General features: G+C 41.4%; 2 protein-coding genes across 3 annotated transcripts in view; one reads left to right on the top strand and one right to left on the bottom strand.

The window, feature by feature from the left end:
- The window catches only part of AMPD3 (adenosine monophosphate deaminase 3), a 32625-nt gene extending 24806 nt beyond the window's left edge, over nt 1-7819 (top strand). Inside the window, exons 12-15 of the mRNA XM_063158475.1 lie at nt 21-141; nt 2097-2270; nt 3332-3442; nt 4354-7819. Coding sequence (XP_063014545.1) covers nt 21-141; nt 2097-2270; nt 3332-3442; nt 4354-4530 — 583 coding nt within the window. The 3' untranslated portion in view covers nt 4531-7819. The remainder of the gene's footprint in view (nt 1-20; nt 142-2096; nt 2271-3331; nt 3443-4353) is intronic.
- Nucleotides 7820-10795: 2976 nt separating this feature from the next.
- Nucleotides 10796-23014, bottom strand: RNF141 (ring finger protein 141). Of its 2 annotated transcripts, none has more exons than XM_063158474.1 (6): nt 22931-23014; nt 20881-21080; nt 19302-19410; nt 18165-18346; nt 15101-15208; nt 10796-13567 (listed from the first exon to the last, which is right to left on the bottom strand). In XM_063158474.1, exons 2-6 carry the CDS (start codon nt 21063-21065, stop codon nt 13417-13419), a joined length of 735 nt encoding a protein of 244 aa, XP_063014544.1. In that variant the 5' UTR covers nt 21066-21080; nt 22931-23014; the 3' UTR covers nt 10796-13416. The 2 variants fall into 2 exon arrangements, with proteins under 2 accessions (XP_063014544.1, XP_063014543.1); XM_063158473.1 differs by lacking the exon at nt 22931-23014 and adding an exon at nt 22407-22668.
- Nucleotides 23015-23277: the final 263 nt, after the last annotated feature.

Genomic DNA, 23277 nt, shown 5'->3' with positions numbered 1-23277 from the left:
CTTGCTTTTAATCTCTTCAGGGAAAGAGGCATGTGCACCTTCCTGTTTCGACCTCACTGTGGAGAAGCTGGGTCTATCACACACCTTGTTTCTGCCTTTCTGACAGCAGACAACATCTCTCATGGATTGCTCCTGAAAAAGGTATTGCTCCTAAACTAATCACTGTGTGCTCAGACATCCATCACTGGTTCAAACAGAAGGGACCAAATGGGCATTTTTCATTAGTTCACTTTCTTAGCAAGGCACAAGTAACTCTTCAGTTTGGTCAGAAACTCCACCCAGATTCCCCCCAACACCAGAACACGTGGACCTACTGGAGGGAGTCTAGAGGAGGCCATGAAGATGTTCAGAGGGCTGGAGCACCTCTCCTGTGAGGAAAGGCTGAGAGCGTTGGGGTTGTGCAGCCTGGAAAAGTGAAGGCTCCAGGGAGACCTTCCAGTAGCTAAATGGGGGTTACAAGAGAGCTGGAGAGGGATTTTTTGCAAGGGCAGGTAGTGACAGGACAAGGGGGAGTTGAAAGAGAGTAGGTTTAGATGAGATATTAGAAAGAAATTCTTTACTGTGAGGATGATGAGGCCCTGGCACAGGTTGCCCAGAAGCTGTCACTGCCCCATCCCTGGGAGTGTTCAAAGCCAGGTTGGATGAGGCTTTGAGCCACCTGGTCCAGTGGGAGGTGTGTCTTCCCACTGCTGGGGGTTGGAACCAGATGATCTCTAAGGTCCCTTACAAATTAAACTATTTCAAGATTCAGTGAAATAAATAAGCTCATTTGAACTTCCTTATAAACCAAACTATTTCATGATTCCATGAAATAAATAAGCTTTACTGAACTTCCTGTTCCTTAGGTACAAAAAGACAGCTTTGTCTTCACAGGGAAGGAAGAACAACTGTTCAGATATGTCAAAGACTTGGCAGCACCCATTTTTGGATACTCCAAGCAGAGTTAAAATTATGTGAACAAAATCTAAAACTTCAGACTTGCTACTGCTCCCTGGTTTAGTCCCAGAAGAAGTTAAGGAAAGCTCTCATTTTTTCTCTATGGGAACAAAGGTCATTTTCTCCGATTGGCATTTCTGTACTTCAGGGTTCTTTCAGAAGTTCTTTAAGGATTTGATTATTTTGATCAAGAAATGCAACATAGCTGTTTGACACAACAATATTCTAGATAGAACAAATGTTTTATGACAGAGCAAATGCTGTTCCTGGCACATTAGTTAATGAAAACCATCACTCATCCCATCCTCAGGGCACTGTTTCATAATTAAAATAATTGGTCAGTGGGTGGCAGACTTGTACTGAGTTTACTGTAATTTTTCAGGAGTTCCTTTATAAATGAGTTTTTTCTGGTTAATGCTGGAAAATTCTCTGTATTCTTCAACGTAACCAAGAACAGAGAAAAAATATACCTAAAATCATGTCTGATACTATGCTCAAGAATAATAATTCATAAAATTAGACCCAGACAGAATAGCATTAAAGCAGTGTGTGACCAAAGCATTCTCCTCTTCCCTCTCTCTTGCATGGCCTGGTGTGATAAGATGGCATAGCAGGTTCTAATAATAGTAACATTAATAAAGGCACTTGTGAGGTTCATAGGTTGGCTAAGGCAAAACAGTCATAAAGATGATGTGATCACAGATTATTTATATTATGTACAACAGCAACACATGACTTGTCGTAACTTAAAACTTCTTTTGCTCCTAAAATTTATCTATTGGACTGGAGCTTTGGAAATAAAAATTTGCTTAGCAGTTCTTCCCCATTTATTTTCTGTGACTTTCAGGTTTTGGGGCTGATAAGCAGCTCATATCAAATGCAATGCTCATAATGGTCATATGTACACTTACTAATCTACAGTAATAATAGTCATTGTATTTTTAAACAGACTAATTTAAGAACATAAATTATTTTTATAAAGATCAGTAAGATATAAAATTCAGACTTTTAAATATTTCCTGGAGAAGTCATGGTCAACCTAAATTTTTTGATCTGAGGTTTTCCCCCTGTATTGCTGTTTCCATTTTATCCAAGGGAAATCCTTCTCTTTTCCATTATCCCATAGTACCATTAAATGCTGACTGTGTTTTGTTTTTCAGAGTCCTGTCCTCCAGTATCTGTATTATCTTGCACAAATACCCATTGCTATGTCCCCACTTAGTAACAACAGCCTATTCCTGGAGTACTCCAAAAATCCGCTACGGGAATTTCTCCATAAGGGCCTGCACATCTCCCTCTCCACAGATGATCCTATGCAGTTTCATTACACAAAGGTAGGAATTGCAAAAAGCACCAGCTTTGAATTTGGCAACAGCAGCACAAGGGTCCAAAATGACCTGAAAGCTGTTTTATTTCATTGCTTAGGACATAGTGTCATGCCTTTCAGTCACTTCATTCATTCTCCCTCCTCATTCTCTGTCTACTACTCACTGTTAGGCTTCAGAAGGAAATGTCTGATTTCCTAATTATGTTTCTTTTGTACTCTTGCCTCTCCAGTGTTGGCTGTTGAAGTATAAAATGAAGGATGAGGCTGAAGGGAGGTTTGAGCCTTCATAAACAATCCTCTAGAGTGCCAGGAAAGTCCAGTTTCCTTACTCTAATAAGTCTGGGGAAGTACATAATAAAACCACGACGTGGAATCTCATGATGACATACGAGCTGCTTGCTCAGTGAGCTGGAACAGATTCCTGCCCTTGGGTGGCCTGGCAGGACAGGAGTGCCTAGTCACTGGCTGCAATGCCCTGGTTTGTGGCTGGCACCGATCTGAGCTGTGCCCAGAGAGGCCCATCCATCGCTCAGCTCTGTGTCCCAGGACAAGCCGAGCCCCGCTAGCCTTGGCCCGGGGCACGGAGCCGCTGCTGGCCGGGACACGGCTGCAGTCCCACGGAGCCTGCACCGTCCTGGGCTGGGCCAGCCCGCCGGGGCCACACCCGCCCGCCCCACGGGGCAGGGCCGGAGCGAGAAATTGCCCTGCTACATGTCCATGTGCAAAATCACTCAGGCTTTACAACTGGGTGCTCCAGGGGGTTTGTGTACCCTGGGGGCTCCTTTGGAACTGCCTAAGAAATGCCTCCAAGGATCTGGACTGCAGGCTGCAATTTCTTAGACTAAGCTAACTGGATACCCAATGCCTATTAATTATTAACCAGTAGTCCTTGGGAAATTTGACATGAACAATTCTTTTCATAGTAGTTGTGATTTTAAAGTTTCAAACTTCTAATTTTTCACAGCTGTCTAAAGAGCATGGATAAAATCCTTACTAGTAATGAGTACGTATCCCCATTTATATCTTATTTACATATAATTTATTCTCAAATGTATTTTGGTGCTGCAGGAAGCTCTCATGGAAGAATATGCTATTGCAGCTCAGGTGTGGAAACTAAGCACGTGTGACTTGTGTGAAATAGCAAGAAACAGCGTTCTACAGAGTGGATTGTCAGATAAGGTAAGTATGGCTGGAAAACCTCTCCTGTGAATATTAAGGCAATAGTCTGAGCACTGAATAGCAGGTGCTGAGTGATGTATTTGGGCTCATTTCTGTCCTCTTTTCCATAAATAGTCACAAACTATCTGCTATGCAGTCTTACATTACAAGTAAAGTATTAATATTACTTTTCCCCATTAGCTTTGTTTTGGAATTTTTAAAATACGTAGAGAGACCAGATGTCTGTTTATACTCAGTCCTTCCAGTCACAAACTTTTAATTATTTGGGTAATATCCTTCTGCCAGTGATTTTCTGCACCATGTCTTAGCATTAAGTAAAAACAAACTGCCTGTCATAAGTAAGACATGGTTTTTTCACTTAAAAGGGAGTACTACAGAAAATATTCTGGTTTAGATAGGCTGTCAAATTAGATTAAATTCCCTTTTGGCTTTAAAATTCTATAGAGCCAAGGCTTTCTTTAGGACTTACTTTAGACCATTCTTTCTTCCGTGTCACTTTAGAACATTTCTCTGAAGGAACTGGTATTTGAAAGGGCTTCATGAGTATATTCTGTTGCTTCCAGTATTCCCTGCTGACAACTGCTCATTTTCCTCTTGTGTGACATTTAACCAACAGAAGAGACCTAAGCCTCTTTTCGCCCTCTCACATGCAAGATGTGGCAGTGAAGGCTGAACACTAACACAGAGGGTTTTAGCAAGCCAGACTGAGTGTACTTTTCAGTGATTATATGGATAAACTTTGGCCTTAAAATCTCCTAAACTGGTTAAGACTCTGAGGAAGAGTTCAACGGCCAGCTGGTTGAAACTGCTCTTTTCACTTGTGCTGGACTCATTCAGCTAACACTTATTTCTGCAATAAGTCAAAGCAGTTGAACTGACTTCTTCCTTTTGACTTTTAATCCCATTCACAGGAAAAGCAGAAATTCTTAGGGGTGAATTATTGCAAGGAAGGGCCTGAGGGAAATGACATTCGAAAGACAAATGTCGCCCAGATCCGGATGGCCTTCAGGTACGAGACTCTGTGCAATGAACTCAGCTTCCTGGCTGATGCCATGAGAACAGAAGATATTTCTAGTCTGTCCAAGTAGTTACAAACTCAGAGAAACCAGAATATGTTCCTCTTAAGCAGGATAAGATGCTAATTAACCTCAAATCACCTGTCTTTGATGCTACAGAGACATAACTGAACAGTACAGCGACAAAGGGAGTATCTGTGGAAGGTAAACAGCATTTGCCACCACCTGTTACTGTATTATTCTCGTTGCAAAGATTTCGGTTTCTACCAACATTAGGCTTTTTAAGATTGCTGTAAATATTAAATGCAAACTCAGAATCATGTACTATTTGTTTCATACTGTCTTAACTGTGCCCTGCTGTGTAGCCTGGGAAACCAGAAAGAGTATCTGTAGAGCAGCTGTGCCGTGCACCTGAGGATCCCACAGATGCTGACAGCACGCACCCACCTGAGTTGGTTCTGCAAGTCTCAGTACCAGTCATGGCTTTTAACACTTTTAATTTTAACCATTTTAACCTTTTTTTTCATTACCAGTTTTTATGGGGTGCAGAATTTTGAGGCTGCCCTTTCATTCTGGAAGGTGTTCTGATACAGTTTTTAATTCAATGTTTCAGCAGTTACATTGGAAAACAAGAAAAAGCAACATCGGGTAATCTTGTTCAATGACTAATTAATTGCTGTTGTTATGTAGGATGTCAGTGAAGAACAGCAGATGAATGCTTTTTAATTTAGCAAATGGAAAACATTGTGTCAAAATCACTATTATAGATTGTAATGAATCCAATCACATCAAGAAAATTTTGCCTTGAAAGTTGAGAACATTTTTTTATTGCTTTGTAATGGGAATATGTGGATATGCCCATTCAAATTACTTAGAAATTTATGCAGATAATTCTGGTTGCATGTAAAAAGAAATTTTTTACTTGAAAAAGGGAAGTGTTCTTATGAATCAGTGGTAGAAATGCCAGACCTGGTTCTGGTCCTACTTCTGACGTATTTTTACACATTTGTTTTAGTCTGTATTTTAGTCAACTACAGCTGAATGGGAAGTCAAGCTGTCTATTTATACAGAAGCCAGCCCACTTGAAATCTGTCATTTCAAATCATGGTATGTTATGTTAAACTATCTGTTTATGAGGAAGTGGTTAGTAAAATACAGCTACTGGAGTATTTATCATGTTCAGTCTTTTTTCTGTTTCATCATCTTTATGACACCGTACTTCAGAAAGGATTAAAGGTGATAACATGATGGCAGCTATGTCTTGTAGAAGCTGCATAGTTTCACACCAAAAAAGACTCGAGGCTGGGGAAGCAGAGGGTGTGGATGCCTATGAGTCCAGCAGAGCAACTCAGCTCAAAGGCGTCCAGTCCCTGAGGCAGGATCTGAGGCCAGGGTTATGGCTGTCTAATATCCTGCATAGGGACACTGGGCTTCTTCAAACAGGCATTCAGCATTAATGCATAAAAAGCCAGTAACTGATACTGGCCCATCAAGGTTCAGTTGCCTTTGAACCCTGCATGTTGTGCTCAGCCAGACGTCTTGTGCCACTTGTATTTCCTAGGCCAGGCCCCTCTCCTGTGCAAGGAAATAGCACTAAAGCAGGGGAAGGATGAATTCCCTATCACCTCCTATAGCTGTGCAGCCTTGCAAGAACACCCCAAGACAGAGATAAACCTAAAGATGTCAGGAAGCAGCCTGGAATTAAGGCTGCTCTGAGGGAATCCAAGGCACAAGAGGGAGAGCTCTGGCCATCCACTTACCATCACAGTTGGCCAATGTCATGCAGAGGGAGCTGCAGTGATTGCAGAGGCTTTTCATCCAAAACCAGGGCCGCAGACAGGTGGTGGGAATTTGACTTCTGCTCTTCAGTGCCCATCCTAATGTCTGCAATGTGCCACATTTTGTATTCCTTGTACCCCTAAAAATTATGTGAAACCACACTATGCTGTCCAGCTGTATGAGAGTAAAATTGTCCCAAGTTCTCGGTCAGCAACCCCTGTTGGCCTCACTGTTGGGAACTTTAGCAGCTCACAGAATGTAGTCTCAGGATTGGTGTCATTTGTTTAGGATGAAGTCTGAGAAAGTGGTTTAAGCTGTTCAGCTGCATCAGATGCAAATGTCTTGTTTTTTAATCAGTACAACTCCCTAATAAACTGTTATCAACATAACATTATTTGGAAAAAACATCTGCATCCAGGCTAAATAAGCAACATGCTTGGTATGAAGAATTTCAATTTTAAGTATTTCCATCAGATAAACATTGCTTTACTTGGGTAGTTTCACCTATTAGTGCTGCTTTTGTTGTCACTATATGTTTTTTTAGTTTCCTTAAAATTACACCAAATTTGTGTATGTATTTAATACCTTTTCAGCTTTCCTTACCTCAGGTTCTAATAGGTCTGTAGCTGTTATTGAAAAAAAAACCAGCTGGATTTGCATATCCAGTGAATGAACAGTAACTGTGATTCTGACAATAACCACAGTAACACATAAGTGATCATGACCACAAGTTCTGCTTTCTTGTATGCTGCTTTTAAGGGGAAATTGGGCTTATAGCATTATATTTGGGAAATATAAACAGACATCCTTTCAAGCTTTCACTACTACATTTCTCCTGGTCATCCTTTAATTGGGCAAATGTTACTGATTGCCAAGTTCAGTTCTTAGGCTTTGCCTTGTTCTGCTTTTTGAAAGTTTCACTTTTTTACTAATGTGAGGCTGTTCAGAGTAACCTTGAGGGCTCAGGCTGTGGCTGGAATGGAAAGACAGATGCAGCACAAGTCACTGCTGTACAGACACCAGTGCAGGACAGGGCAGTGGCTGATCCCCCCAGCTGTGCTGAGGTCAAACCCAGTTAGAACACAGCTGGTTTGACTCAGGGGCTGGAAGAACATCACTGCAGGTGGCAGCTGGGTAAGTACTGCTGCAGGAGGGAAGAACATCCTACTTACTCTTTGCTTCATTAGGAGAGAGGCTCAAACATTATTCGAGGCTTCCTTAAATCTGTTGGTTCAAAAGCATTTTATACTTTCAACCTGAAATGGTTAATTATGGTTATTTGATGTTTACAACCTGAACAATTCTTTCTGTTCTGTTACTTCAGCAAACTTAAAGCATTTTCTCTGCGACTGGAGAATACTTTTCTTTTTTTTTTTCACAGCCCAGAGCCACCTTATTGTCTCATATCATTGTTCTTTATGTGTGGCTAAACATTTCTGTTCTCTTTGCCTAGTTAAAATCTAAGTCTGAAAAGGTGTCTGTAAAAACTGCTTTTTCTTTCTGTGCCTGAGTTACATGATGTTTATCTTTTGCCTCTTGTGGAAGCATTAAACATTACACTAATGAATAACTTGTAAAAGAATATGATTATGGATTTTGTGTGATCTCTCAAAAAAAGTGTAGCTCCTCCCAATCCCCACATTTAAGGAGAACTAAAACCATCACAATTAAATTGACTAAACCTAAATAAAGCATGAAAACTAAAAACAAAAACAAACAGTGGAGATAGGGAAGAGAGTGAGCACTATTTAGGAGAAGAGGCTAAAGGCTTATCTGGCTTAAAACAATTCAGTATTAATGCAAAACAACCACTGAGACCTGCCATAAAGTTCTGAAAGTGAAATTGCATTGCTGCCCCCACCATGTCTTGGTGCCCCCCCTGCTTCCGTGTCCATCCAAGCTGGGCCCCAGGGCAGGGCACGCAGCAGCTCCTGCTGATCCTGGAGCCTCATGTGGATTTGAACTGAGAGTCAAGGCACCCAGCCTGGGAGCAGGAAAGCAGCCCTGACCCTCAGGGCAGAGCAGTTCAAGGTTCTGTGATTTTGTGAGCATGCACAACAGATTTATCTGACAAAACCCAACTAAGAAGCCAACAAGTGACACATTTAAATAAATAGTATCAACACAGATATCCTGCTACAGTCACCATGACTTTTGAGGAAAAGCATAACACAAACCACTTCAATAAGGGAGTCAAGATTTTTGGATTAAGATTAGAAAATCATCCCTTTCTGTACACAAACTTTAGTTCTGTACACGAGCAGCACTGGTGAAGCACAGGAGCACAGGTTTGTCTGTAATTGAGAAATGTGCATGCAGGGGGATAGAACATAAGTAAATAAAGGTAGTATAGAAAGTAATCTTACCCCCCTAAAGAGTTGCAGCTCTTTATTAAGGATTGGGAGCAGGCCTGATTTTAACAGGCCACACCTGTAGCCAATTAGAAGAGTTATAAAAGAGTGTATTGGTTGGTTGAGGGGACTGGAATCAGTTGGCTGCTGTGAGGACAAGGAAGAGTCCGTGTCTAGAGGAGCTGCCTACAAGAAACATCAAGAAGGTACAAAACTCTGGCAATATGGACCCCTTGCACTATATGACGACATGTGCACTTCTCCCCCACACCTCTCAAAGCACTGAACACCACTGTTAAACAGCACAGTCTGTATGAAACTGAGACACCAACACCGCTGCTTCATTAGTCACTCACCATGACTGACAGGTCTCACGTGAAATGTTTTTGAAGGGCTGTTAAAATGGGTCAGAACCACATCAGCATGGAAGCACAGATTGTTGTATCAGACTCCTACCTTCTTACACTTACAAATTTCAGAGGTGCAGGTTTCCAAATACTTTAGATTTACTTTGTGAAAACACCCAGCATTTTTAAATAGCACTTTGAACTAAAGAAGAGTGCTCATTTAATCACCTATTGGATTGTATTCTTCATTCCAGCAGACACACAGTGCAAAGTTCTATCCAAGTTCACAAAACTGATAATTCCTTCTAATGTTAAACCTACAAATCCCATGCCCAGTGTTTACTGTTTGGATTTTGATGGGTTAGTGAGGTAAGTACAGATCTGCTAATGAACATCTTGGCAGCTCAGACACAAAAGCAGAATGTGCTGTCCTATCCCTCACAGCTGTAACACTGGCTGGCTCAGAGTGAAACATTACCTGGTGGTCACACACCGTGGTCACTGGAAAGCACACAGCCCCATCCAGGCTAATTCCAGTGACACATCCAGCAGGAAAAGTTTTCAGTCCTTAAAGAATATTGCTATATGATAAATTCTATGCCTTGGAATCAAGCATTGGAAGAAATGACAGTGAACAAAAATTGAAATGACTGATGTTTAAGACACACTCATAAAGCAAAATTCTGTTCACCCACTTAAAACAGTGAGAATAAAACCTCTGACAAGTTATCTTCAGGGATGATTCAACAACAGAAGCCCAAAGAAATTAATTACTGTCATATTACTTCCATTCTAGAGTGTGTGTGAATACAAAATCAAAGCATTTGTATATGCAGTGTAAGGATTAAGGCCAGGCAGGTTAACATACAGCTCCTACTTACATCAAACATCCTTAGGGCTCCCTGACAGGCTGTTCTTCCAGGATCTAGCTGGATGCAAAGCACAAAGAACCATGGCCAGTATGTTCCTTCCAAAAATAAACCATTTGGCACATACAGCTCTACAGGGGTGGGACTGAACAGCTCAGTTCAAACCTGTAACACAGAGATCTCAGTGGTTGGCCTGGTTTCCAGAACTGGAAAGAGTATGGATTAAAAAACCTTTCTAATTATGTATAGAATTTTATTTAAAGGAAAGAGAAGGAAGCTAAATACACCATTTCCCACAAAACCAGCCCATCATCACACTGATATGGTGCCTAAAGTTGAAACCTAGTAAATATAAAGCTTTGCTAATTGCTCTGGTACACCTACCTCCTGCTGTGCCTGTCAACTGGTCATTTTATCCATTCTAATTTCCTGATCTGTTAATGAATTCTGCTCCCATTTCTGCCTTGGCTTCGAAAGATCCAAACAGATAAGCCAAGTAACTAGACAGAGGAAAGAGTTACATTAATTACATATTTTAATTCTTACATAAAACAAGGGAAAATTAAGAAAAAACTACTCCAAACCTTAGCATTCTTACCCTTCAAAATACCATCAGAAACATGATGAAAATACTTGGGGTAAAAGTCCACACTTCTCTGAAAATAAAAATCCTTTCCCCAAACAAACATGTTCCTCAATATTGTCCTGTAAGAATTAGAGTTGTTTAATTTTTCCCATAATCTTAGAATGTTCCAATTTATTTGTGTCCCTAGAAGAGGTCAAATCAGAGCCAGTTTCTTTTTTTGCAGAGCTGCATTGAGGTACCTTGTTGATACAACCCTTCAAAGTTTGACAGCTCTGACTCACTCACAGTGCCACACTTTCAACCACACCGCCTGTACAATGCAATTGTATTTGGATCAAAACTCAGTTTTCACAATTCTCTGGTACCAAAGCCAAGAGATTCCTTAAGCTTAAAAGAACTCTAACATTTCTTCCAAAGTAACTTTATTGCACAATTCATACACAAAGTTTAATATAGTGGAATGTTCTTAGCTATTAATACCATCTCTAATGTTTAAGTTACAATTTCACATTAAACCTGTAAGAAATGTTCACTTAACACAAGAAAGTTAATTTATTCTAATGCCCCCCACCAACAGCTATTTGCAGTAATTCACATTTTCAAGGTCTAACTTCTGGAACTCGTGGCCATGTCCATACCAATGGATTCCTTTTCCAAAATTGTTTGCTAAATGTTGCACTTCAGACTAAGTAATACCAACCAGTACCAAATTACTAGGTTTTCAGTGTTAAAGTATCTATTTCTCCATATAACATACAGTACATTTATTTTACAAGGCACACATTACAGTATCTACATCACAGCAGTGTGAATTACAGCAACTTAATTTTAAAAAGCTGTACAGAATACAAAGTTTACTTTTGCACTATTTAAATAATTTTTGCATTAGTTTATATTGTAATCATTATGCTGCAATTAACTTGTTTGCATCATTATAAAATTACATTTTAAGAAGTTCATGTAAGTTCTCAGCAGAAAGTCAACTTATAAAATTTCAGTTCAGAAGTATAATTCTTGAAGTACTTGAAAAATAAAGTTAGCTTGAGTCTTTCATTTAGATGCTCTTTCTGTTCCAGTGATATAAAAAGTTTAAAAAATTCAAAGATTATCTGAAAGTTCTGAACATGGACTAATGCAACCTCAAAAAGCAAAAAGTGCATTATTAGGAACACCTGCACACATTTTAGTGGGAAATCCTGGGCCAGTAATGATTTCCAGCCCAAACAACAACTGCCTTTATGCAACCAAACACTCTATACATTTACTGAAGAATATCTCATTGCTATCAATGGCTTAAGAAAGGGGAAAAAAAAAAAAAAAGAGTTCTCAGCTATATACACTCCTAAAAGGATTTTTCCATAGCTAAATACAGATTTGCACACTAAGCCATACTGGTTCTCAGGTGACAGAAACATGAAGGGTACGTTGCTTCTCTGTCTTAAAACCTATGATAAATCTGACAATGGTGTCACAAGCCAAGCTCAAACAGGTGCCATACTCTGTGCACATTCTTTAACAAATTGATGTAATTAAGTTATTTTGTAGCCAATTAAGAAAAATAACCTAAATGTGCATATCTACATGCACACATGCCTTTTAGTTCAGAACCTGTCTGTGACAAAAGGACTTAAGCCTTAGGGCATCATGGAATTTTAACAGTTATGGTAAGAAAAAATGCAGTCTCACAGTAAGCAAGATCTATGCTGTTATTCCTTCAAATGCTACACTTGAATATTTTAACTTGAGGTTACTGAGAGAGAAAAAGTAATACTTGTTAATATACATATATATATATATAAAATTAATTCTCTACAGTAGCCACTCATTTCCATAACACTATTTATGCAAAAGAGGCCTAAGATGGGTTTCCTGAATTACTAACAATTTTAGACTGTCTAAACTCAGCTCTTAAAGGCTTTATTCTGCTAGACACAAGATACTGTTGCACTCCAGTTGAGATATCCCTTTTCCAAGCTGTCACATGTGCATCTCAGTCCAAGCCACATTATTGTTAAAGAAGTTTCCCTCTGCTACATAAAAGCATATTGCACTTGTGGATAGAAAGTAGAGCACCCTTACTTAGATTATCACTTGTAACTCTTCATATACCTTTTAACTCTGATCTCATCACTTCAAAAACTCAAGAGGAGCAGATAAAGCCACAGCATCACACTAAACTACACCTTAAGTGCTAATTCAAATAAAGGCATTCTCTTCAGATATGCCCAATGTTTAGAAATAATTATAGCTGTTCTTTATCAAAAACTACTGAAGCTGATTTACTGCTTTTAGGGTTGTGTACGAAACTGTTTAATGTTTCCAAGCTAATAAGACTATGCTAAATATCATATTTAAAAAAATATTCTAAGAGATAAGTCTTTTTAGAAGAATAAGGGGAAGTGCACAAGTACATTTACAGACCTGCCTACACTCTCAAAAACAGATTTAAAATAATTAATACTAAAAGTCATAACAGATCAGTTAAGTATCTGTAAACACTAAGAGCAGCAATAACTTCCTACTGAAGAACAGGCAGTGGGACATCTTCAAGTTTCAACAGTAAAATTTCAAATTAATAACCACTAGTGGTAACTCATCATCTTTATTCACATTAGTTGTGAATAAGGGACTGCTTTGAAGGGTAGGAACTGTGAGGTCAAGCCATCTGCCACGGTTCATCTCTGTAGCAGGACACTGTGATGCTCAAACAGCAGTTTGCAGTTGTAGTTGTGCTGTTACAAGTTGCTTCGTCCAGTAGTTGAACTGTTAATTAACATCAAACGTTGTTGTTAAAGTAAACTGTGTTAATGATCCAAGAGTTTGCTGAAAGAACAGTTCAATAACGAGGACTGCACACACAGAGACTTGCTCAGATCCCCTGTGCTTTAGGAGAGCAGCGCAGACTCACAGCAGCCGAGGGGAGAAGGGAAGGACAGACTGTGAAGAACAGCAAGGAGGGGGAAAACCAGACGCTGGGGAAAAGAAAAGCTTCAAGTGGTTGTGCCACGATCAGCCTGTGGGCAGGGTCAGGGTCTGTGGGGCTGCCCAGCCTCATCCACCATGTTAAGGATGTAAGTGGCAATGTCATCTTCTGTAGGGGCCTCTGACACCACCCAGGAGTCTCCTGCCCCAGTCACCTGCCGGCGGCACACGGGACAGTTTCTGTGGCGGTCACTCCTGTTAGGAAGGCACAGAAATGAGTGCTTTTCGCTGGCCACAAAAAGCCAAAAGAGCCCCCAAAAGGACAAACAAAACCCAAACAAAAACCAGTCCAGTGAGAACTTCAAGAATGATCACATTAACTGGATTAAGCCACCTATCTATTTTGTTTGTTTAAAAACTTCTTTCTTTGTGAGGAAGATTTCTGAATGCAGCTCCATTCTTTGAGTGAAAATTTGGAATCATGTTCCTCCTAATCCTTTGCTCAGGTCAGACAGGATCATCTGGCTATCTGGCCAGAAAGTTTAAATGGAAATTCACTGTCTAAATTAATTCTTCCTATCTTCAGGAATTCAGCTGAGGTCCTTAGAAACCCATCTCCACAGGCTTCCAAGATAAAGAGAAGAAGGAGCCTTTTCCTGGGTCATGCAGCCCACAGAGGTTTAGAACTGGTCCCGTGGAGTCCCAACTTTTGAGCTGGGAGCCTCCATTATGCCTTAATTAAGAGGAGATCAACATTAACAATTGCAGACCAAAAAAAAAGCATGGTGCAGCTGGAATTTAGTGAGGAGTTCAGCTGATTCATCAACCAAAGCAGTGTATAATCCACTCTCCAGCAGTCACTAAACTAAGCCCTGTCCTGCTGAAAGATGTTAGGACATTTTCCCAGACGAGAGAAATGACTTGCTGTATTCTGTGATCCAGTGATTTTGACAATGTTTTTTCCTTGTGGAAGCCTGGTGTTTGTTACAAGAGTAACTTCCCTGGTAAGACTTTCAAAAAGCCACAAAACAAATTCTTATACACAAATTATGTGCAAACCCATTTGCATTAACTAGCCAAAAAAACCCTTTTTGAACAGAGCAGGTCTGTGTCTCCTAATGCTAGACTGCCTGGACACTTCCCTAATCCCTGAAGGCCTGTATGGTCAGACAAGAGCTGTATTCCTCCACAAAGAAGTTCTTCTCTCCCACTTTTTCAAGAACTGATGTATCAGAGATGCAGAAGCTGAAAAGGTGTTCAATTTACTGTGAAGCTGAACACAGTAAGGTACACATTATATACATTGTTATAAATTTGAAGGTGCTGCCATGGAGAAGAAATATCTTCCTGGAAGAGTCTGATATAGTTAAATGAGTAAATTGTATGCTATTTATCTGAAGTGAAAGCACAACATATGGAAAAAAACCTCCCTGATAGTTATTTCCCAAGTAAGTGACAGACAGTCCAACTTGCCTTCATATTTGCACAGTCTCAACAAGCCTTAAATGAGATTTGTGAAGCATAACATGCCAGCATTGCATATACCATCTTCTCAAGTTTCTGAGCAAGACTGTAACAATTCAATTTTAGAAGAATAAAAAGATGTAAGAAATTACAAAACAAATGCTGAACAGCATTTTCACATCTCTTTTTTACAAAATTTCCTGCCTTCCTTCTGCTTCAGTCTGCTTTTACTCAATTTTAAATTATTTGGCAACCACAGAATCTGTCAAATCAAACTGAAACATGCATACTATAAAATAATGAATGTTCTTTTGTGTATATTACCATTTATCAATGCATTTCTGGCAGAAACTGTGAGCACACGGCAGGATGAGATCAGCACGCCCATCCATGCAGATGCAACATTCCTCTTCATCTGTCAGCTGTTTAACCCTGCAGAAGAGAAGACACTGTTTTCTTCCAGATGTTTGATATTTATGCCCCAGTAACTACACCAGTTATTACATTTTTCATAATAATTACTGATGGCCAGAAAGAAACACCTGTGCTTTTAATTTGTGAATGGGCTACTTATGTCATCCCAGCCTATGTCAGCAGTGAACTAAACTAAGCCAGAATGTGCATTTATTTTTTGTGTTAGTATTTGTGTCAGGTGCTTTTGGTGTTGCCAAGGGTTCTGTAAATTCCTTTTCATATCAACAAGGAAATGTGAGGAGTTGTAACTGTTTCATATCACATGACTGGGAAAAGAAAAGAAACACTGTTTACATTAAAGGCAGGAGAAGAACATGCCTTCCTGTCACTGCACCTCAGGCTGAACTAATTCGTAATGAACTTTCCAAATTTCTGTGTGCTGGTTTATATCCTAGACAAAAACATGCATGTCAAGAGGATCACTACCAGAATGCAGCTTCACTCATTTCACATGGCATCAAAATGCCAGGGGCTGAACTACTCACTAGATTGAAAAGGCTGATTTTAGCTTGCAATATGCTCCATATGAGTGCTCCCCAAATTAGGACTCTCAAGATGATTATTACCACAGCTTTTCCAGTTAAACTCCTTGGTGTTTCTGTTGGTGGGGAAGCTTAAAAATTATCTCACTACCAAAGACAGATGTTGACATTTTATATCTTTTCCCCAAATATGAGGTATCTTTATCTAATGTTCTTAGCAGGAGTATCTCAAATGCTGGCACCATCAAGACTTCTCAAGGGCAAAAAGATGCAGAGCATCCTCAGCTTTCACTGGCCTAACCAGACATGTAAAGTTTGCAATTTTATGGTCACAGCTCACTTCCAAAACAACCAAGGAACTGTTCTAAAATGCATGGGTTTTTCCAAAAACCCTAATTTGGGAATCCCTGTTCTGATCTGAGGGACAGAGATAGCATTCTAGAAAAAAAAGGCATTTCAGGAGTTAGTCCACCTTAATGGCTACTGACCAGACAATTTTTGCTTAGGTATCTAAGGGAGCTTGTCAAATACAGATTCATTTTTGACCTGTACAGAATAGCCAGGTACTAAACAGCAGTCAACATGACTTTGTTATCTCTTTCAGTAAGTCCTTGGGGTTTCCTTTTCAATTTGCTGTTGGAGAAATACTTTAAAGTGACAGATGTTTTTTTTACAGATGGCAGTTTGCATACAATGAGGACAACAATTTCCAAGAAGCCTGTTCACTGGGTTCTTTAGACCTGTTCCCTTCTCGTTTTTCTCCCCCATGCAATTCTCAGTACTAACCTTCAATAGCACTTGAATTTTTGAGATTTGCTGGTGTCTACACAAGCAATTATACAAGGCCTATTTATAAAGCTTCTGCAAAGTCAGCTTTAGTCACAGTACTAAGTTCCTGAAGAAACAGTAAAATAAAGGAGTGACAGACAAAGGAAATGTTTATCTCTTTGTTATCAGAATGTATAAACCACTTAGGCATATTTTGAATGCTCTGAATAGGAAGTGGATGTTGTAGAGATATGGGGTATCATTCCAGGGGAAAAAGTTAAGAATTGAACAGATAACACTTGCTATTTTTAGATAGTGAGGGCTAACTTTGCAGAGCTGAAAAATATCTGAAGGTGAGAAGAACTTAGGCAAATGGGTGGTTTTCACAGAAAAATATACAGAAGATTTCATTGGTGCAGAATACTTGAAGGTGCTTCAGCTTATATTTTCCTTAGTAACTTGCAAAACTTGGGTAAGACACAAACTCACCAAACTTCATCATATTAGCAAAGTATATTCTGTTTTTATTTGTGAATGATACTGCCTCAAGTAATGAAGTTTACAAACAAGAAGGATCTCCTCTGTCTCAAAGTCTGAAAAACTGAAAAAGAAACTCATACAGGAAATCTTTTATTCTCCTCATTGACTTTAGCAATACATAAAGTTGTTTTGCCAAAGTAACTGAGGTCTAAGTTATTTGATATGTTGTTTGAAGCAAAAGACCATTTCCAGAAAAATGTGTGAGAAAGCAATTTTCCTGTTCTTTCTCAAACATGTTCACAATTTACAGGAAATTAAATGAAAATAGAATAATACCTTCTGCAATCCACTGACAGAAAAACCAAAGGGCTCTGTGGAGTGACAACACAGGTGACCCCTTTTTCCTTTCAACAGCTGAAGAGTGACACTCAGGCTGTTTCATGAAAATACCTGGCTGCCAGCTCTTCACTGGTGAACACAGAGAACTCTACCATTTACTACTTTTTCCTGTAAAACCTAGCTCTACCTCACTTTAAACTGAGTTAGGACCATGAACTTATTCAGGAAAAGTAAGGAACTACTGGTAGCAGCAACACTTCCACACAGGGAAAGGGTGACAGGCTCCTTGCTTTTACATTCAGCTTGAACTCAAGTTATTGCAGGTGTTGACCTCAGTCTTTTGTTTTTCCTCTGGTTAACAAAGCAGAAGGTCAGCATGAGTGAGACAATTCACATTTTTCCAGTCTTGCAAGTTAAATTATTACCATAATGGATGGGTTTCTAATGGCAACAGATGGGAACTTCCACATGCCAAATGTAAGAGGAAGAGAAAGTTTAAGTGGAACAATAACAAAATGTGTTTAAACAAACACTGTCAAACCCCCTGGATTTGTAGCTGCAGCTGATTCCGTTTCCTCCTGTTCCCTTATTCAGGACACTCAGCATTTACTATGTTCCTACTAGAACTGATCTCTAAAAGGGCTCTGCTGAAGCTAAGGTGTGGTAGCACCAGATTTCAGGAATTAACCCAAGTGCACTGCAGCTCCCTTGGTGCAAGGGAAGGTGTCTGTTCCTGTTTGTGATGGTACAAAGCTCTGCAGCTATCAAGAACAAGCAGGTATTTGCAGTTCAGGTTTGAAGCACAACTCCCAAAATGCTTATGCTGTAACTGTGTATCCAAATACCTTCCCATCCACAAACTGGCCTGACACGAAGACAGAGACCTCCAGCTCTCAGCAGCTCCTTCAGAAGTATCACTCTGTGCAAGAACTCCTGCTGCTTGATTGGTGATGTCTTTATAAAGTTGAGTGAACTGATACAAGTTCAAGATTCTGGAAGCTTCCACGATGCCACTTGTTTTATTTATCTTAAGATATGAGAATTGTTTACAATTACTTATCAGGTTTTAACTTGGCATTGCTCACAATGTTTGTACAGCCCTGCAGTTCTCATGTAAGGCAGCAGTCTCCTTCCTCAGTGCCCTTCACCACATTAACAAGCTGCAATCTGCCTCAGCACGTCAGGACTGCCCACAGCTGCAGAGTGAGGAACACCACAGGCAGCACCACAATTTTAGGGCAAGGCAATTGCCATCACTACTCCAATGGATTCAGGTGTGAGAAGGGACCTAACACCCAAAGAAATGGGCTGAACTTAGAACCAGGCACAGGAAAATCAGTCATTTAATATCTGAACTCAAAATTGCCTACAGTGATGGCTGCCTTAACAAAAACTAGGAGTAAACAGCAAAGTACCAACTGTTGGTTTCAAACAGAGTTTAACCATATATTAAGATTGCTCAGGGGACTCAGGATCATTAAAGGACTTTACCTTTAAGGACAGGATAGAGAGGGGAAAATCTCCTCATTAGACAGAGCAAACTTCATAAGGTGTTGTCATTAATTAAAACATTTAATCTTTAGATTGGTTTTCTAAGGGATCAGACTATGTACAGGCACACAAGCTCAACTGATAATGCCTGAAAATCTGATTAATTTCTACTACTAATTTCAAAATCTACAGTTGGCAGTTTGTTGTACCATTTGATTACTTGACCTCACAAATCACCTGCATTTGTAACTAAAGGCTGTAAGAGCTCCACTGGAAGGCATCACTCCTTTAAACTTAGTTATAACTATGTTTTTGTTGTCGTGCTTTTTGCAGAAACTTAGCATTTAGACTTAATTTATCTCCAACAGCATCTTTGAATGCATCATCTGTATCAAAACATGTGAGGCAGGTGTTGGATTTTACAAGTAAAACTGACAGTCCTCAAATCTGTGCATACAACCTGCCCATCAAATTAAAATGTTCACACTTACTTTGGTACATATTATCCTAACGATCACCTTCCAGAAAGCAGAAGAATCAGACCCAGGCTGCACTTCAAACAACAGATGTTTGTCTTGTCCAGAAGCCAATTTTGCAGTACTGAAACAAAGCAACATCAGTTTAAAGCCATGTGCTGGACCTGCAAAGATCAGCAGCCTCAGCCAAGTGTGATTATTTATGGTTCACCTGTCTCCTCTCTATCCCTAGAAGAGATTTTAGCAATACTGCCCAGGGGCATCAAATTATAGAGTATGACTTTCTTAGCATGTCATTGAATACACAATCCATTTCATTTTAAACTGCACAGCAAACTTCAGAAAATGTTGAGCAAGTCTTCTGATCCAGCACCAGCAAGCAGGTGTACTTCATAGACATTTAAATTCACATATACTCTCACTGTTTATTACACTAATCACACAATCTCTTCTCCAATCTGAAAAGTTATTTCCTCAACAGGTATGTAAAAAAAAAAAGCCTGTGAGTACCAGCATATGCTGATGAGGTGACTTTTTGTTAGTATATATTAATAATGAGTAGTCAGGTGAATGTGTCAGGTGACCTAAGACTTGTTTCTTTAATGGAACACAGACACAACATTCTAGTCCACAAGAATCAGAGTATTTTCAGGTTTAGGTAAACACTGGAAAGAAAGAAACTACTTGAATAACAGTAATTTAGAGTGAATTATACTAATATATGCCTGGAGTCTCAGGCGAAACATCAGGTTATGTTCTTCAAAATCTATTTATGTGCCTACCCAGAAGACAGCTGTGTGTTTTTCAAGGTCATTCAAAAAAGTGTGACCCTCTCCAAGATAATTTCTAAACTGAATACAAATTCACATTTTAGCTAAACAGCAAACATTACAAAGCCCTTATTCAGTGTGTGTGTGTTTCCACTTCATTTTATCACTCTCACAGTGTACCATGAACACAGGCTAAACATGACAAGACTGCTTTTTTGCTCATTTCCTTTTACTGTCATCGTGCTGCTCTAGCAAAAGGCAGGCTATGAAAAATCAGACAAAAAAGCAGCCTCTTGTTTGGGATTATCTAGGTCACTGGTTTGGGACAGTAAGATACAGCTCATCCTTAATGAGGAGCAGCCTGGCACGTCTGCAGAGGTGCCAGGGATGGTCACCAACAGCTCTGTCCCAGGTGCCACCCTGCCCACATGGATCTGCTGTCCCTGGCAGGCTCCTGCTCCTCCTTCCCACCCAAACTGACAGGCAGAGAGGAAGCAGCATTGCCTCTTCAGGGGGAAGGGAGAACAATAAGGGACACAGGTGACACTAACAAAAAGATGACTCTAAACCACCTCTTGTGAACTGCTAAGAGAGAGCAACACTTGCTGGAAGAAGAGGACTGCAGAGAAGGGAATTTAAGGAGAAAAAGCTTTGGTTTTGAAGTGTAATTACAACCATTATAATAACATAAAGAAATGAAGGATAATTTCAAAACCATTGGGCCAGTTCTGGCTTACCAGCACACAATAATATATTGCACACAAGGTCTTTGTAAAACACACACAAAAAAAAAAAAAAAAAAAAAGAAGCAAAGTAAAGCTTACATATCATTGAGTTCAGCTACTCTTCCCAGAAACTCTTCATAGGTTAGGAAACCACTTTCTTGAACCAAAGAGGCATGCTTTGCTACTTTTTCTGGCAACTTGTTAATTACAGTTTGTGTGTGGTTTGAAATCTGTTGACCCATGGTGAAGCTCTTCACCTCAGTTTTGCAGAGAGAAGTTCTCATTCACTTGTGGAGTCTCTGCCAAAAATATTTGAGAGTTACATTTGTGTGTTTGTGAATGGCTACTCCCTCACTTTCTTTTAGCCTACAATAATTATTCCACAAGTAACTGAATAGTTACATCAGAAACAATGCAGAACACTTCAAAGAGTCTGGAATGTGGCATTATAATCTTACTAAAAATGTACTGTTTTGCTTACAGCAATACTTATATTAAATTGAGATAACTTTCCACACAGATTCAGCTCCAACACACACATATATAAATACATTCAATGGAATGGGAAAAAAAATCTTAAGATGACAATGGTAATTTATGACAAACTTTGTTTATTCTAAATATTTGTGAGTGTGAATATCAGAATGTTTGCAAGTAGGCACATCAATGTCTCTTTATACATAGACACCACATTAGGAATCAGCTTTCTTACATCAAACTTACATTAGCAGATCAAAAGAACTCCCACAGCATTCTGAAACTGGTAAGCCAAGGAATCTATGCCAGTGTAAACCAATTTAGAGACCTCCCTATCCACACAAAACACTCAACTTCAGGCTGTGTTACAGAACTGACTTGCTCAAATGTCTCCAACTCTGAATTACTTCACCTTTCCTTCACACCCAAATCTTTTTCCCCAAAAGTCTGCCGAAGGATTAATGCCATGCCCTCTGAGTATTTATCGACTTACTCCCCTTCATCCCCCTGCATCTGACTTCCCCCAAAATGCCTCTTTGCAGAGTTCATTGTTCGTCAAGGAAACCAGTTGTGTCAGGCCCTTTTAAGACTTCTACAGACGGAGGTATGTGAGGGCAAGGGAACTGCAGAACATCCACCTAAACTCACACACGGAGCAGTCTGAATGAGCTGCGTTACAAACTCCTGAAGGGAGGCACCACAGAGAAAGCAGCACTTTGTCCTGCAGGCAGCTGCAGCAGCACTTGGGCTCAACCCCGCCCAGAACAAACTTCACAGCTGTTGAGATCTCACCACGGTGCGAGAAAAACACAGCACACCAAGCGAGCATACTGAAGTACTATGCAATTTCACCACAGTAAGGTTCCAGTTAATGGCTGGAATTGTGACTTAATTCTGTTCCCACACATGCTCCCCCTCCAGTGACATTTCTCCTTCCCGATAAGGCTCCAGCGCCTCCTGCCCCGCTCTCCGGGGTTCGGTGAGCACACGGCCAGGCCCGCACGTCAGCAGCACAACCTGGCATCTGCGGACACCTCCCGGACCCGCCGGGCTCTGCTCCCCCGAGCTCCTGAGGGAGCGCCGTGCCTCCTGCGGGCTGCCCAGCTCAGCACCTACATCCCAGCACTGAAAAGTTCGGGGAGAAACACCTGCGAGGGCGTTTGCAGAACTGGATATCGGGGAAGTTTCACCCGAGGGTGGTCGAGCACTGAACAGGCTCTCCAGGGAAGTGGTCATCACAGCAGCGACTCTGAGAGAGTTCAAGAAGCGTTCGAAGAACACTCTCAGGCACACGGGGATGACTCTTGAGGTGTCCTGTGCACGGCCAGGAGCTGGACTTTGATCCCTGTGAATCCCTTCCGACAAGGCACTCCATGAAATGTTCCCTATTGTTCACCCTTCAAGACCTCACACACCCCGCGTCACCCGCAGACCCACGAGGCGCCCGCAGCGGCGGGGACGGGCCCGGGCACGGCCCCTCACGGCCCAGGCGCGCCCCGCCCGCCCTCCCCCGGTGCCGGCCCTCAGCGCGGGACGGGCCGTGCTCAGCCCGGCTGCGTCACGGCCGCCCCGCCCGCTCCCCCCGCCCGGCCCTGCCTGCACCCGCCGGCTTCCCCCGGGCCGGGCCTTGCGCTCGGCGCCGAGGGGCGGCGGGGGACGGGTCCCCGCTCACCGCATCCCCGGCACGTCCCGCGGAGGAGCCGCCGCCGCCCCACGGGCACCGCAGCGCCGCGCCCGCTCCCCCGCGCCGCGCAGGCGCGCGCTCGGCGGCGGCGCGCGGGGGTGACGCAAGCGCGCGGCTCGCGCCCTTGTTGCCAGGACACGGCGGACGCGGGGCCCGGGTGGCTCTGCCCTCGCCGCCGCTCTCACGGCGGGACCCGGGCGGCTCTGCCCTCGCCGCCGCTCTCACGGCGGGACCCGGGCGGCTCTGCCCTCGTTGCCGCTCTCACGGCCCTCGGCCTCCTTCTCTCTGTCCCGGTCCCGGCGCTAAGGCCGCTGCACCCAGCGTTGCGGTGGCGT

The sequence above is a fragment of the Melospiza melodia genome, chromosome 6 (assembly GCF_035770615.1).
Source record: "Melospiza melodia melodia isolate bMelMel2 chromosome 6, bMelMel2.pri, whole genome shotgun sequence".
Taxonomy (NCBI): Eukaryota; Metazoa; Chordata; class Aves; order Passeriformes; family Passerellidae; genus Melospiza; species Melospiza melodia.
Note: the sequence above shows the minus strand (reverse complement) of the source record. Positions and strands in the feature narration are given on the sequence as shown.